We start from the raw sequence: 14,952 nt of genomic DNA, 5'->3' as shown, positions 1-14,952 counted from the left end.
AAATATAATATCTAACAACAGACTACTACTTAGCAATATAAAAGGAACTACCAATATATGCAACAAGATGGACAAATATTAAAAACATTATACTGAGCTAAAATAAAGCCAGACAAAAGAGAATACATACTGTATGATTCCATTTATGTGAAACTCTCCAAAAAAAAAAAAATCTAATCTTTAATGATAGATCAGCAGTTGTCTGGAGCCAGAGGCTGGGAGTGGAGACTGACTGAAAGAATAAAAGAATCTTTTGGGTGATAGAAATGTTCTACATCTTCATTATGGTAGCAGTTATATGAGTAAGTAAATGTCAATATTCATTGAACTTTATAGAGTGTACATTTTATTGTATATTACAGCTCAATACAGTTGATTCCACACACATAATAAGCCAGATAATTACACACACATAAGCCAGATAATCTCATGTTGCCTGAGACTCCCATAACTATTATAGTAGAAAAGTATCCATTTAAAAAATACATATAACACTTCATTTATCCTTGTCATTTAAATGATTCATTAAAGGAATTGGTTGTTTTATAAGCAAGCCACATAAATATGGAAGTGTTAAAGGGGAGGTCAGTTTAACATAAATAATTTAAATCAGAGAAGGTAGAGGTGTCTTTGCTCTAGGGGCCTGGGTCTCCTCTCCTTTAAACAGGCAAACAATACAGCTTCTGGAAGTCCAAAGAAGATGTCTCCTTAGTAACTGCAGAGGAGAGAATTCCATACTGCAACCTTCACCTGCATCTAGCAGCTATTACTTGAAACACATTAAAGTATTCAACTTCATTCAAGTAAAGAGTTCCAGAGTGTGGGCATTATCTGCTTTCATTTATAAGCAGCAGTATATATTTAACCTAAAAATAAAGGCCATGGGTTTTCATAATAAGATTTTAAATGCTTTATGAAATTAAATGTAGTAGAAAATTTCAGGAGGACATCATTAGTTTATAGCAGTCTGAGTAAAGAATATGTCCAAACATAATAAATACTTTAAGAATGCTTTTTCCTAAAAGCATTAGAGATATCACGAGTGAGTACACTGGTTTATCTTTATTATATATAAGCTGGATCTTTCATTTCTATGTGCCAATTTCTTAAACAAGACAATGAAATAAAATAACTTCAATATACTATCCTAGTATAGAAGAACAATAGCTGTCGGAACATCTGGTATAACATATCTGATCACTGTTAGACTTCATAACCAAAACATTTGTAAGCTATAAATTTACTATTTCTTTATCTTGGTATGCCTAGCATCTATCACAGTGCATTGTCACTTGTAGTTCAAAGAAAGTGCAAATATTCTCAATTTTTAAGTTTCTTGGACTGCTTTAAACATAAAATAGAGGTTACTCTGGATAGGCAAGATAGCAAAAACATTAGTAACAAAGCTAACAGGCATTCCTAATAGATGAGAGGTACATTAGGACAGGATCATTAAAATTGACTTTTATTTGCTGGTTTAGAGTTTTCAAAGCAAGATGAAATGAGAATGATCATCTAGTACCTTACCCTTTCTACCGGTGAACCATAGCATGCAATGCCGAAACATAGCAGTGGCAGATGGCATTTGGTGTTATGAACTATAAAAAGGATAACAGCAGAGAAATGATGGCTGGCAGACAAGACGCAGAAATGCAGATGAAATGAATGCAAACTTGTAGTTCTTGAAGCAAAGCAAAACCTTTAAGCCAAAGGCTGCTACTAGCTTCAATTTATATTTTGAGTTTTACACGGACAAACACTGCAGCCTTCACAATCAGTCTTTGGACTTTTCATGCAGAAGCAGAGCCACACTCCTCGATAGAAGACCAGCAACCTTCTGCAAACACAAGCCAGCAGCAGCAGCCCATCACTCTCTCCCTTCACTGATTTTCATCGTTTCAATTTTTAATTTTCAATTGCAGCCAGATCCACAGTCATTTCAAATAGATCTGTATCCACTGCAGATACGATTAAATCCCTGCCTAACCTGCAGTACCACTTCATCCAGAACGTTCCTGTGCACTCGTTCATGCAGGATCAGTTGCAAAACCATTCAAGTCACCCAGCAAACAACCCAAAAGAGAAGGAAAGAAGCAGCTGGGACTATGAAGAGAAAGAATCTTTTCTTTCAGCTCACCCTGGAAATGGAAGGTTTTCTGATCAACAGTTATTGTGAAGGTGCTGTCGTCCTCATCGTCTATACCAATCACAGCTCCCTGTGAAACAAAGAGCAAAATCCCAATAAGGCAAACAATGACATCAGCAATATTCACTACTGCTACAGCCCTGTAACGCTCAATGCACCGACGACACTGGAAGCAGGCTAGACACAGAAAAGGGGAATCTGAGACTCTAGCTTTGCTTAAGGAGGAAGAACTAAACGAGCGGATGGCAGGGCACTGTAGTACTCTGTAAGGGTACTTTCTACCCTTGCTTAAGGGGCATGGATATGGTGGAGGGGGAGGGGATAAACATAGAAGCTGAGTCTAGAATCTGTTTAAGAGCCAGCCACTGATCCTTTCAGAGCTTTAGATTGCTCTCTAAAATGGGAGTCACCGGGTTGTTCTGAGGCTCCAAGAACACAAGTGCTCTTCATCAGGCTGCTTCTGTGTTATATGTGTTAGTTCAGAAATGCCAGGCGACACTTGCTTCAAAACACTGTCCCAGTGGCTTCTTCAAGGTATGCTCTCAAAACCACCTGTCCATGGCTCTGCTACTGCACTTCCACATTATACTGTGATTATCTATGTCTGCCTTCTCCCACTGAACCGCTACAAGATCTTGGAAGTCAAGGACTACTTTATTCATTGTGATACATGGCACTCAAGTACACACTCAGTATATGTTTTCTAAATAAAAGCATGAACAACTCTCCAAAAGCGGGGTGGGGGGGGGTAAGGTAGGCCTGCATTTATAAGTTGTTTGTTTCAGGAAGGTGGATAGAGTGGGTTTTAAACTTTTTCTTTTTGGTATTCAACTATATGCAGCATATTAAGACAACAGGAATTAGGAAAGCAACATGAAGCTATGCAAAATAGGGAGTCTACTGGTCAGTGTCCTTAAGAAATAAGTGTCTTAAGTATTCCAGAGAGAATAGGTAGAGAACATGGCACAGGTGTAATGCTCCAGGTTGGTGACAAAACAAGCAGTATGCAACAGACAAAACTAGGACCTTGTAAATGGGGATTGAAAGGACTTAAGGGGCCAAAATACCTAATCCCATGAAAAAAAAGGCTACTCCTATCCCAGGAGGATTAGGTAATAGAGGCAAACATTTACAGGTTACCACCACCCCTTCCAAAAGTTCGTTTTATGTCACTTTGTCTATTCTAATGCAGGTGTTTCACAAAAGCAGTCTCCAACTTACAATGGTTTGACTTACGATTTTTCAACTTTACGATAGTGTGAAAGCGATACACATTCAGCAGAAACCGTACTCTGAATTTTGAATTTTGATCTTTTCCTGGGCTAGCAATATGTGGTGATACTCTCTCATGATGCTGGGCAGCAGCTCCCCATCAGCCACGTGATCACAAGGGGGAACAAGATACACCGACAACCATTCTGTACCTAATCAACCATTCTGTTTTTCAGTACAGTATTCAATAAATTACATGAGCTATTCAACACTTTATTATAAAACAGGCTTTGAGTGAGATGATTTTGCCCAGCTGTACGCTCACATAAGTATTCTGAGCACGTTTAAGATATGTGAGCCTAAGCTATGGTGTTCAGTAGGCTAGGTGCATTAAATGCATTTTTGCATTAAGATATTTTAAGATATTTTCAATTTATAATAGGTTTATTGGTATGTAACCCCATTGTACGTCTGTACCTGTTTTCACTTACCAAAAGAAATCTGGAAAATTTCCAGAAAACAGGTGAAAATCGAAACTCGCATTCAGCATTTGTTTTGCCCTGAGCCGTTACAGAGGCAGTGTTCACGCCAAATAGCAAGAGTAGAACCGCCGAACTCCCTCCCCAGGAACTACACTCAGCATCAAGCTGCCACAGCTTTGAACTGTGTCTGTGAGCATCTGGGCTTTACCTCTACTTATTTTGCATATCTGTTAGGAAGCTGCAACCTAAGGTAATTGCTTTTTCACTTTACCCATTTCGCCTTACAATAGGTTTCATAAGAACACTCTTCTTTCAGATAGGAAGGGAAACATGTATTTATTTCTTCTCAGAGGCTGTCTGGATGAACCCCAACTCTATCCAAATCCCAGCAACTTGAATTACCTTAGTTATTCCTCTGTATCATATTGGGTAAGGATTTTTATCCCCATTTTCACATATGGAAAGTGTAGCTAGAGTATAATGACTTACCCAAGGTCATACAGAGTTAATGGCAGAACCAGACCATTGGTATGGTACCTACTTATTCCATGACAGCAAATAAAGACACACCTTAGTGGGTAAGCACGTGTGGGAGCAACTCATTCTGGTTAACTTTATTATATGGTTAATGGAGTTAGCCTTCTCACTTATGATGTATCAATTATTTGTTGAGTCATAATTAAATACAGCATATGTGCCAGATACAGCCTTGGAATATATAACAATAATGTCTCCAGTAGAGGAGATAAAACATGTAAAGAGGTGAGTATACATAATATAAGGCAAAAGTGATCTCTACATGGATGAACTTTGAAAACATGCTAAATAAAAGAAGCTAGTCAAAAAGGACCACATGCTGTATCATTCCATTTACATGAAATGCCCAAAATAGGCAAATTTATACAGACCAAGAGTAGGTTAGTGGTTGCCTAGGGCTGAGGGGCTGGAGAAGGAGGTGGGGTAGAATGAGGAATGACTGCTAATGGGTATGAGTTTCTTTACAGGGTGATGAAAAAATTCTAAAATCGATTGTAGTGATGGTTGCACAACTCTGTGAATACACTAAAAACATTGAATTGCACACTTTAAATGGGTGAATTGTATGGTATGTGAATTATATCTCAACAAAACTGTTATATAATTCACCACAATTCCAAACTCGGGTTCCTTCTTAACGTAAATTCACCAGTTTAGACCTAGTCAATTCAGATAGAAACCTCTCAGTTCTAATACTTGTTCTCCTTTATTCCATTACCACAAGTTGTGCTCATTCCACTTCTGAACTATAATCTCAAATTCACCAACTCTCCTCCACCCTATGAATTGCTACGGCCCTATTTCAGGGTTTCATCACTTCTTGCTTGATGAAGCAATCTGTCTCTTTAAGTCTGGCTACCTTTAGTCCACAGTCCTTGCTATTGCCAGAGTAATATTTATAAAGCACAGACTCTTACAGGAGACCCAGATACTTAAAACTTTCCTTGGTTCTCCATGAACTATTAGATAAAGTCAACATTTCTTCATAATGCCATTCAAGATTGTTCAAAATCTGGCCCAACCAACCTTTCCACTGTCATCACCTAGCCACTTCCTCCTCACCTCACAGAGATCCTATATGTACTCAGCCTCAACATTTCTTCCATACACTGAAAGAAAACACCAAGAAATTTCACTTTTTCACGTCCTTCCTCAAGTTCAATCCCCCACCACTTGTTAAACAAAAGCAAACCCCCACATCTCCCCCTAGCTACCACCTCCTTTCTTATTGCTTTCACAGAGGAACTTACTGAAAATTGCCCACACCTTAACCTTTCATCTACTCCCAGCAATTGCTTCCTTCCCCACCTCTGCACCAAGCTTCACTCTCACAGGTCTTCAATGACCACTTTACTACTCTAGAGTTTTGTCATACAACACCACTCTGAAGCATTGCTGCTGCCCCTGACCACTTCCTTCTTAAAATTCTCTCCTTCAATGACGCTTTATTACCTAAGCTGTGCTTCAGAAACATTTCTACCTAAGTATCTTTGACAGCCTATATGGAAAAGTATTCTTTCCTGGTCCATTATATTTTTCCCCTCCTCTATCCAAAAGCTTCTTTGAAGACTTTGGAACCTATCTTACAACCTCACACTCCAATCCAGTCTTGCCATTACCCTAAGCATTCTTCAATGTACAGAGGCACAATTCATCTGACACTCTGGCCTCTCAGTTTCTTGATTTATTCAACTCAAATAAACATCATTACCATTCTCCTTCATTCACTCATTCTCACGGCAATTCCCTAGACCTGGATATCATATCATATCCAACGTGACAGCCATTAGTCACATGTGGGTATTTAAATTTTTATTATAATTAACTAAAATTTTAAATAAATTCCTTAGCCATATTTCAAATACTCAATAGTCACATGTGGATAGAGACTATGGAACGACACAGTGCAGACACAGAACATTTTAATGACTGCAGTAAATTCTACTAGACACCATTGCCCTAGACCTTGTCATCACAGAGAACTAAACCATAGTAAAAAGTTAACACTGCCAGTTATTGAACTGGCAGTAATGAGCCAGCCACTGTGATAAGCATTTTACATACATCATTTGAAAACAACTTTATATGGAAAGGTAACATACACAAATCATAACCGTACAAGCTCAATGAAGAAACGCTCTCCTTGTACCCTGTCCTAATCATTAGCCTTGTCCTCCATCCCAAAGGTAAATAGTATCTCTACTTCTAACATTAAAATTAGTTTTGTCTGTCTCTGAACTTCATACAAATGGACTCATACAACATATTTTCTTCTGTGTCTGACTTCTTTCACTCAACATAATGTTTCTGAAATTCATCAAAGATGTTGCATATAGCAATGGTTTGTTCATTTTTATTGCTGTATGTAGTATTCGTTTGTATGAATATCCACAATTTATCAGTTTCACTGCAGATGGACATTTATGTTGTGTCCAGTTTTAGGTTATTAGAATCATGCTGCTATGACATTCTTATTCATCTTTTGTTATATATACGCTTATATTTCTATTAGACACAGTCTAGGAGTGAATTTGTTAGGTCATATGGTATGCACATGCTAATTTTTTTTTTTTGCGGTATGTGGGCCTCTCAGTGTTGTGGCCTCTCCCATTGCGGAGCACAGGCTCCGGACACGCAGGCTCAGTGGCCATGGCTCACGGGCCCAGCCACTCCGCGGCATGTGGGATCTTCCCGGACCGGGGCACAAACCCGTGTCCCCTGCATCGGCAGGCGGACTCTCAACCACTGCGCCACCAGAGAAGCCCCACATGCTAATTTTAATAGACACTGTCAAACAGTTCTCAAAAGTAGCTGTGCCAATTATACTCCAACCAAAGGTGTATGAAAGTTTCAACTGTTCCACACCTTCACTAACACTTTACTTTAGTCATTCTGTCAGGTGAGTGCTAGTAACTTGTAGTGGTCCCAATTATATTTCCCTGATAACTAATGAAGTTCAGTATCTTTTCATATTTGTGACCATGTGACTATCCTCTTGTTCTTTTCTTGAAGAGAAACAGTTCAAGTTTCTTGCCTATTGAATAGACTGGACTACTATTTTCTAATTATCTGTAGGAGTTTTTTATATATCCTAGACGTGAACTCTTCACTGGTTATGAATTAGGCACAAATCTTCTCCCACCCTGTTGCCAGCCTTTGTACTCTCATAATGATGTCTGTTCATGAAGAGTTAACTTTAATGTAGTAAAATGTATTGGTTTTACACCTTATGATTGTGTTTTCTGTATCTTCTTTAAGAATTCTTTCCCAATCCCAAGACCATGAAAATATTCTCCTATGTTATCTTCTAGAAACCTTTACATTTGGGGATCAGATGTAGTAAGTCCTCCAACATTTTTCTCTTGGCCTTTCTAAATTATAAATCAACATCAACACCACGGTCATAGCCAGTTCTCCCTAGAATGGCAGGTGAGAAAAAGTTGCAATTTCTACTGGGGTCTCTTTGTTGACTGAGAAGACAGGGGTCAAAAGTGGGTATTCCTGGAGCAGAAGCAGAAGAACTACAATCCTGCAGCCTGTGGAACAAAAACCACATTCATAGACAAGATGAAAAGGCAGAGGGCTATGTACCAGATGAAGGAACAAGATAAAACCCCAGAAAAACAACTAAATGAAATGGAAATAGGCAATCTTCCAGAAAAAGAATTGAGAATAATGATAGTGAAGATGATCCAGAACCTCGGAAAAAGCATGGAGGCAAAGATTGAGAAGATGCAAAAAATGTTTAACAAAGACCTAGAAGAATTAAAGAACAAACAAACAGAGATGAACAATACAATAACTGAAATGAAAAATACACTAGAAGGAATCAACAGCAGAATAACTGAGGCAGAAGAATGGAAAGTGACCTGGAAGACAGAATGGTGGAATTCACTGCTACAGAACAGAATAAAGAAAAAAGAACAAAAAGAAATGACAGTCTGAGAGACCTCTGGGACAACATTATATGCACCAACAATCACATTATAGGGGTCCCAGAAGGAGAAGAGAGAGAGAAAGGACCCGAGAAAATATTTGAAGAGATTATAGTCGAAAACTTCCCTAACATGGGTAAGGAAACAGCCATGCAAGTCCAGGAAGCACAGCGAGTCCCACACAGGATAAACCCAAGGAGAAACATGCCAAGACACATAGTAATTAAACTGGCAAAAATTAAAGACAAAGAAAAATTATTGAAAGCAGCAAGGGAAAAATGACAAGTAACATACAAGGGAACTCCCATAAGGTTAAGAGCTGATTTCTCAGAAGAAACTCTACAAGTCAGAAGGGAGTGGCATGATATACTTAAAGTGATGAAAGGGAAGAACTTACAACAAAGATCACTCTACCCAGCAAGGATCTCATTCAGATTTGATGGAGAAATCAAAAGCTTTACAGACAAGCAAAAGCTAAGAGAATTCAGCACCAACAAACCAGCTCTACAACAAGTGCTAAAGGAACTTCTCTAAGTGGGAAACACAAGAGAAGAAAAGGACCTACAAAAACAAACCCAAAACAATTAAGAAAATGGTCATAGGAACATACATATCAATAATTACCTTAAACGTGAATGGATTAAATGCTCCAACCGAAAGACACAGGCTTGCTGAATGGATACAAAAACAAGACCCATATATATGTTATGTACAAGAGACCCACTTCAGACCTAGGGACACATACAGACTGAAAGTGAGGGGATGGAAAAAGATATTCCATGCAAATGGAAATCAAAAGAAAACTGGAGTAGCAATACTCATATCAGATAAAATAGACTTTAAAATAAAGAATGTTACAAGAGACAAAGAAGGACACTATGTAATGCTCAACAAATCAATCCAGGAAGAAGATATAACAATTATAAATATTTATGCACCCAACATAGGAGTACCTCAATACATAAGGCAACTGCTAACAGCTCTAAAAGAGGAAATCAACAGTAACACAATAATAGTGGGGGATTTCAACACCTCACTTATACCAATGGACAGAGCATCCAAACAGAAAATTAATAAGGAAACTTTATTAGTAAGCAAGCTTTAAATGACACAATAGATGATAGATTTAATTTATAGGACATTCCATCCAGATGCAAGAATTCTTCAATATACACAAATCAATCAATGTGATACACCATATTAACAAATAGAAGAATAAAATCTGTATGATCATCTCAATAGATGTAGAAAAAGCTTTTCACAAAATTCAACACCCATTTACGATAAAAACTCTGTAAAAAGTGGGCATAGAGGGAACCTACTTCAACATAATAAATGCCATATACGACAAACCCACAGCAAACATCATTCTCAATGGTGAAAAACTGAAAGCATTTCCTCTAAGATCAGGAACGAGACAAGGATGTCCACTCTCACCACTATTATTCCTCATAGTTTTGGAAGTCCTAGCCACAGCAATCAGAGAAGAAAAAGAAATACAAGGAATACAAATTGGAAAAGAAGAAGTAAAACTGTCACTGTTTGCAGAGGACATGACACTATACATAGAGAATCCTAAAGATGCCACCAGAAAATGACTAGAGCTAATCAATGAATTTGGTAAAGTTGCAGGATACAAAATTAATGCACAGAAATCTCTTGCATTCCTATACACTAATGAGGAAAAATCTGAAAGAGGAATTAAGGAAACACTCCCATTTACCACTGCAATAAAAAGAATAAAATACCTAGGAATAAACCTACCTAGGGAGGCAAAAGACCTGTATACAGAAAACTATAAGACACTGATGAAAGAAATTAAAGATGATACCAACAGATGGAGAGATATACCATGTTCCTGGATTGGAAGAATCAATATTGTGAAAATGAGTATAATACCCAAAGCAGTCTACCGATTCAATGCAATCCCTTTCAAATTACCAATGGCATTTTTTACAGAACTAGAACAAAACATCGTTAAATTTGTATGGAGACACAAAAGACCCCGAACAGCCAAAGCAGTCTTGAAGGAAAAAAGTGGAGCTGGAGGAATCAGACTCCCTGACTTCAGACTATACTACAAAGCTACAGTAATCAAGACCATATGGTACTGGCACAAAAAATGAAACATATATCAATGGAACATGATAGAAAGTCCAGAGATAAACCCATGCACCTATGGTCAACTAATCTCTGACAAAGGAGGCAAGGATATACAATGGAGAAAAGACAGTCTCTTCAATAAGTGGTGCTGGGAAAGCTGGACAGCTACATGTAGAAGAATGAAACTAGAACACTCCCTAACACCATACACAAAAATAAACTCAAAATGGATTCGAGACCTAAATGTAAGACCAGACACTATAAAACTCTTAGAGGAAAACATAGGAAGAAAACTCTTTGACATAAATCACAGCAAGATCTTTTTTGATCCACCTCCTAGAGTAATGGAAATAAAAACAAAAATAAACAAATGGGACTTAATGAAACCTAAAAGCTTTTGCACAGCAAAGGAAACCATAAACAAGACGAAAAGACAACCCTCAGAATGGGAGAAAATATTTGCAAATGAATCATCGGACAAAGGATTAATCTCCAAAATATATAAACAGCTCATGCAGCTCAATATTAAAGAAATAAACAATCCAATCCAAAAATGGGCAGAAGACCTAAATAGACATTTCTCCAAAGGAGACATACAGATGGCCAAGAAGCACATGAAAAGCTGCTCAACATCACCAATTATTAGAGTAATGCAAATCAAAACTACAATGAGGTATCACCTCACACTAGTTAGAATGGGCATCATCAGAAAATCTACAAACAACAAATGCTGGAGGGGGTGTGGAGAAAAGGGCACCGTCTCGCACTGTTGGTGGGAATGTAAATTGATACAGACACTGTGGAGAACAGTATGGAGGTTCCTTAAAAAACTAAAAATAGAATTACCATATGATCCAACAACCCCACTACTGGGCATATACCCAGAGAAAACCATAATTCAAAAAGACACATGCACCCAATGTTCATTGCAGCACTATTTACAATAGCCAGGTCATGGAAGCAACCTAGATGCCCATCAACAGACGAATGGATAAAGAAGATATGGTACATATATACAATGGAATATTACTCAGCCATAAAAAGGAAAGAAATTGGGTCATTTGTAGAGACGGGGATGCATCTAGAGACTGTCATACAGAGTGAAGTAAGTCAGAAAGAGAAAAACAAATATCGTATATTAACGCATTAATGTGGAACCTAGAAAATGGTACAGATGAACCGGTTTGCAGAGCAGAAATTGAAACACAGAAGTAGATAAAAACGTATGGACACCAAGGGGGGATAGAGGCAAGGGGTGGGGGTGGGGGTGTGATGAATTGGGAGATTGGGATTGACATGTATACACTGATGTGTATAAAATGGATGACTAATAAGAAAAATAAATAAATTTTTAACAAAGTGGGTATTCTTGGCCCTTTGTAAATTTTAGAGTCAGCAGTGGAACAAGTTACGCACACACACACACACACACACACACACATACACACACACACACACACACACTTATTAGGATACTGACAGGACTGACTGGGAACAAACTGGGATTGCCACTTATTTAGGTCTTTTTTAACTTCAGTGTTTATAGTTTTCTGAGTAAATGTCTTGTCCCCCCTATTAATATTTATTTCTAAGTAATTAATGTTTGATGCTATGGTAAATGTTCTCTATTCTTTAAAAATCATTTTCTAATTACTAGTTGCTGATATATTGAAATACAATTTATTTTTGTATAGTGACCTTGCATCCAGTACCCTTGCTAAATTCATTTATCAATTCTAATAGTATCTGCAGATTCTTTTGGATTTCCTGTACGCTTAATTAAAGCTGCTATGAATAATAACAGTTTTATTTCTTCTACTCCAATCCTTATACCTTATATTTATTCTTCTTGCTTTATTCATTGGCTAGGGCTGCCTCGTGTAAGACTGACCCTAGAGTGGCTGGCAATGTTGAATACAGGGGTAGTGGGAGGCATCCTTGTCTTGCTATTGGTCTCCCTTTCACTGTCCGCTGTAGCTATTTAAAATCTTCTCTACCTTCCTTGAACCCTCAACAGCATAAGCAGTCATCAGGTAGGAACTCTAAATCTGCTATGCCCTCCCACCTAAAGACTCGCCTGCATCTATACCCACTCTTGCTTCCTTTCCACTTGTCATAATGGAAAAGGTGCCTATTACCTTTCCTCAGATCTCTTACTGTACCAATTTTCAACTCCTCTCCCTCTCTATTGGCTCCTTCCCAACTTCATTTACATGTGCCAAGACTTTACACTCTCTAACAACAACAAAAACAACACCAACAATCCTTCTCAATTATACAACCTCAGCGAGCAAATGGCCCACCTCTCTCAGTGCCTTCCAGTCGAGATTATTATTCAGACTTGTCCAAGTCTCCTGCCTAAAATTTATTTTAACCTCCCACTCCTCATAGGATATGTAATCATATCAGTGGCTGTTCTTTACCTTCAAATAATGTGACTGTATAACCTGGTTTACCTGCAACAGTTCCAGATTATTCCTGTTATCTTAGCATAATAATGAATAGAACCCCCTTTATTCTCAGGAGTGTCCTGCTATAGGGGATATGGTCACTCTATCATGGCCTAGCCCAAAGGCCCTCAGTGATTTGCTCCATGCCTACCTCTCATCTCATGAAATTCTATAGTTGGGCAGCTTGAGGTTTACCAATTCCCCAAGCTCTCTTCCACCAAACATCCTTCCTCTCCCCTTATCTGGGTTTATACTATTTATCTTTTACATTTGGTAAAGCAAACTCCCTTTGCTAATCCATATATGGAATAATACTCTATCATTAACCAAAGTTCTTTGTTATGCTAACCCATCAATATACCAAAGTTTTTACTTTGTCCCTGCTTTTATGACCCATTGTGCCAACATAATAAACATATATATCACTCAAAGACTTTCCATGATTTTTCTTCTGAAGGTTTCAGATGATCAACATTTCAGGTTCTGCCAGTACTTGGGCTCACCAAGGTGCCTGCTGCTCCAGGTCACACTATCCAGGTTCCAGAAAGTAATAGAAGATGGAGTCATGAAATCAGTTGAGTTTCCTGACTTTACCTCTTTTCCTTTCTTATATACACACAAACATACTTCAGACATGAATCATAGTTCTGGTACCAAAGACAGAAAGATAGTTTTGCTCTCACGCCTTGGGAAAAAACAGAACGCTGGCTATTTTAGGGCCAATCTCCCTTTGTAAGAAGAAAAAAGTAAACTGGTAAACTGGCTCCAAAGATAATAAAAAAGGAATGATGACTCCTCTGGGACACAGATTGCTCACACAGCTCCTAAAAGGAACGTTGACAGTGCTAAGAATACACAGCACAGCTACTCCCACTGCAACTCTACAACCACATACTTTCCCTCACTGCTGAAATATTAGAAGTCTTACATTCATACAACATTCTTACATTATTACATTATATGACCTTATGGTATATGATCTTACTTTCATATAACACATTTAGGCAGAACAGGTATTACTTTTCTTTAGAAATTAGAAAACCGAGACTCAGAGAAGTAAAAAAAAATTGCCCAAGGTCCTACAACTAAAAGACAGGAGAATTCAGGTCTTGCAACTCCTGATCCAAAGGCCGTTCTTTAACAGGGCATAGGTATAATAAGCAATATTCACTAGTTACTTCAACATACTTATTAAATACCTATTCTGGGCCAGGAGCAATAACAGCCAGGGGATATATATATATAGGAATAAGATATATCTCTGCCTGCAAGAGCACATAGTTTAAAGGGGAGAAAGAAGAGTCAACAATATAGAGGGAAGCAGGAAAGCTTAAGGTCCAGCCTGCTCACGAAAGACACTGCTGCATGCCCCCACTTCAGCATCATTCATTGTTTCAACAAGTATTTATTGAATTTTCTGATGACTAATAGAGTGGTGAACAATTTGCTTTCCTTTTTTCACTCAATATTATTTTGAGGTTTGTTCATGTTGAGTAAATAAATAAATATATATATATGTACTTTTCATGTCAAGAATATGTATGTGTGTATATATATATGTATATACATACATATACACACATATACTATCTATGTTGAGAATATGTATGTACATTTTATCTGCTATATAGTATTTATTATATAAGTATACCACAATGTCTCAATTCCACTGTGTAGAACATTTAGGTTATTTTTTATTTTTCCTATTCCAATAATGCAGCAATAATCATCACTGTATATGTCTCCTGGCAATACTTCTGCAACACTTCTGCAAGAAAATGTCAAGCAAACCCTCTGAAATGGAAGAGAGTTCCATTTTTATGTAGAATCAGTTGTACCTTCAACCTTACTGAAGACCTACAAAACTGCTCTCCTAAGCAGTTGTACCAATTAATATTCCCATCAGCACTGTGTGAGAGTTCCTATATACCCAATCACTGGCCAACACTAGATAAAATCAGACTTTAAAAATCCTTGGCAAACTGATGAAAATACTATCTTACTGAACTTTTAATTTAGAGTCTCTGATAATTACTGAGAATAAGAATCTAGTTATATTTATTGCCATTCTTATTTCCTCTTATATG

General features: G+C 37.7%; 1 protein-coding gene across 3 annotated transcripts in view; it reads right to left on the bottom strand.

Annotated features, from left to right (window-relative positions):
* OSBPL9 (oxysterol binding protein like 9) overlaps positions 1 to 14,952 on the bottom strand; it is a 178,747-nt gene that overhangs the window by 116,811 nt on the left and 46,984 nt on the right. For all 3 annotated transcript variants that reach the window (XM_032650567.1, XM_032650568.1, XM_032650569.1), the window contains exon 3: positions 2,138 to 2,216. In XM_032650567.1, the coding sequence (XP_032506458.1) occupies positions 2,138 to 2,216 (79 nt within the window). The remainder of the gene's footprint in view (positions 1 to 2,137; positions 2,217 to 14,952) is intronic.

Source organism: Phocoena sinus, chromosome 1, assembly GCF_008692025.1.
Source record: "Phocoena sinus isolate mPhoSin1 chromosome 1, mPhoSin1.pri, whole genome shotgun sequence".
NCBI lineage: Eukaryota > Metazoa > Chordata > Mammalia > Artiodactyla > Phocoenidae > Phocoena > Phocoena sinus.
The sequence above is the reverse complement of the archived record's forward strand: the minus strand, read 5'-3'. Positions and strand labels throughout refer to the sequence as shown.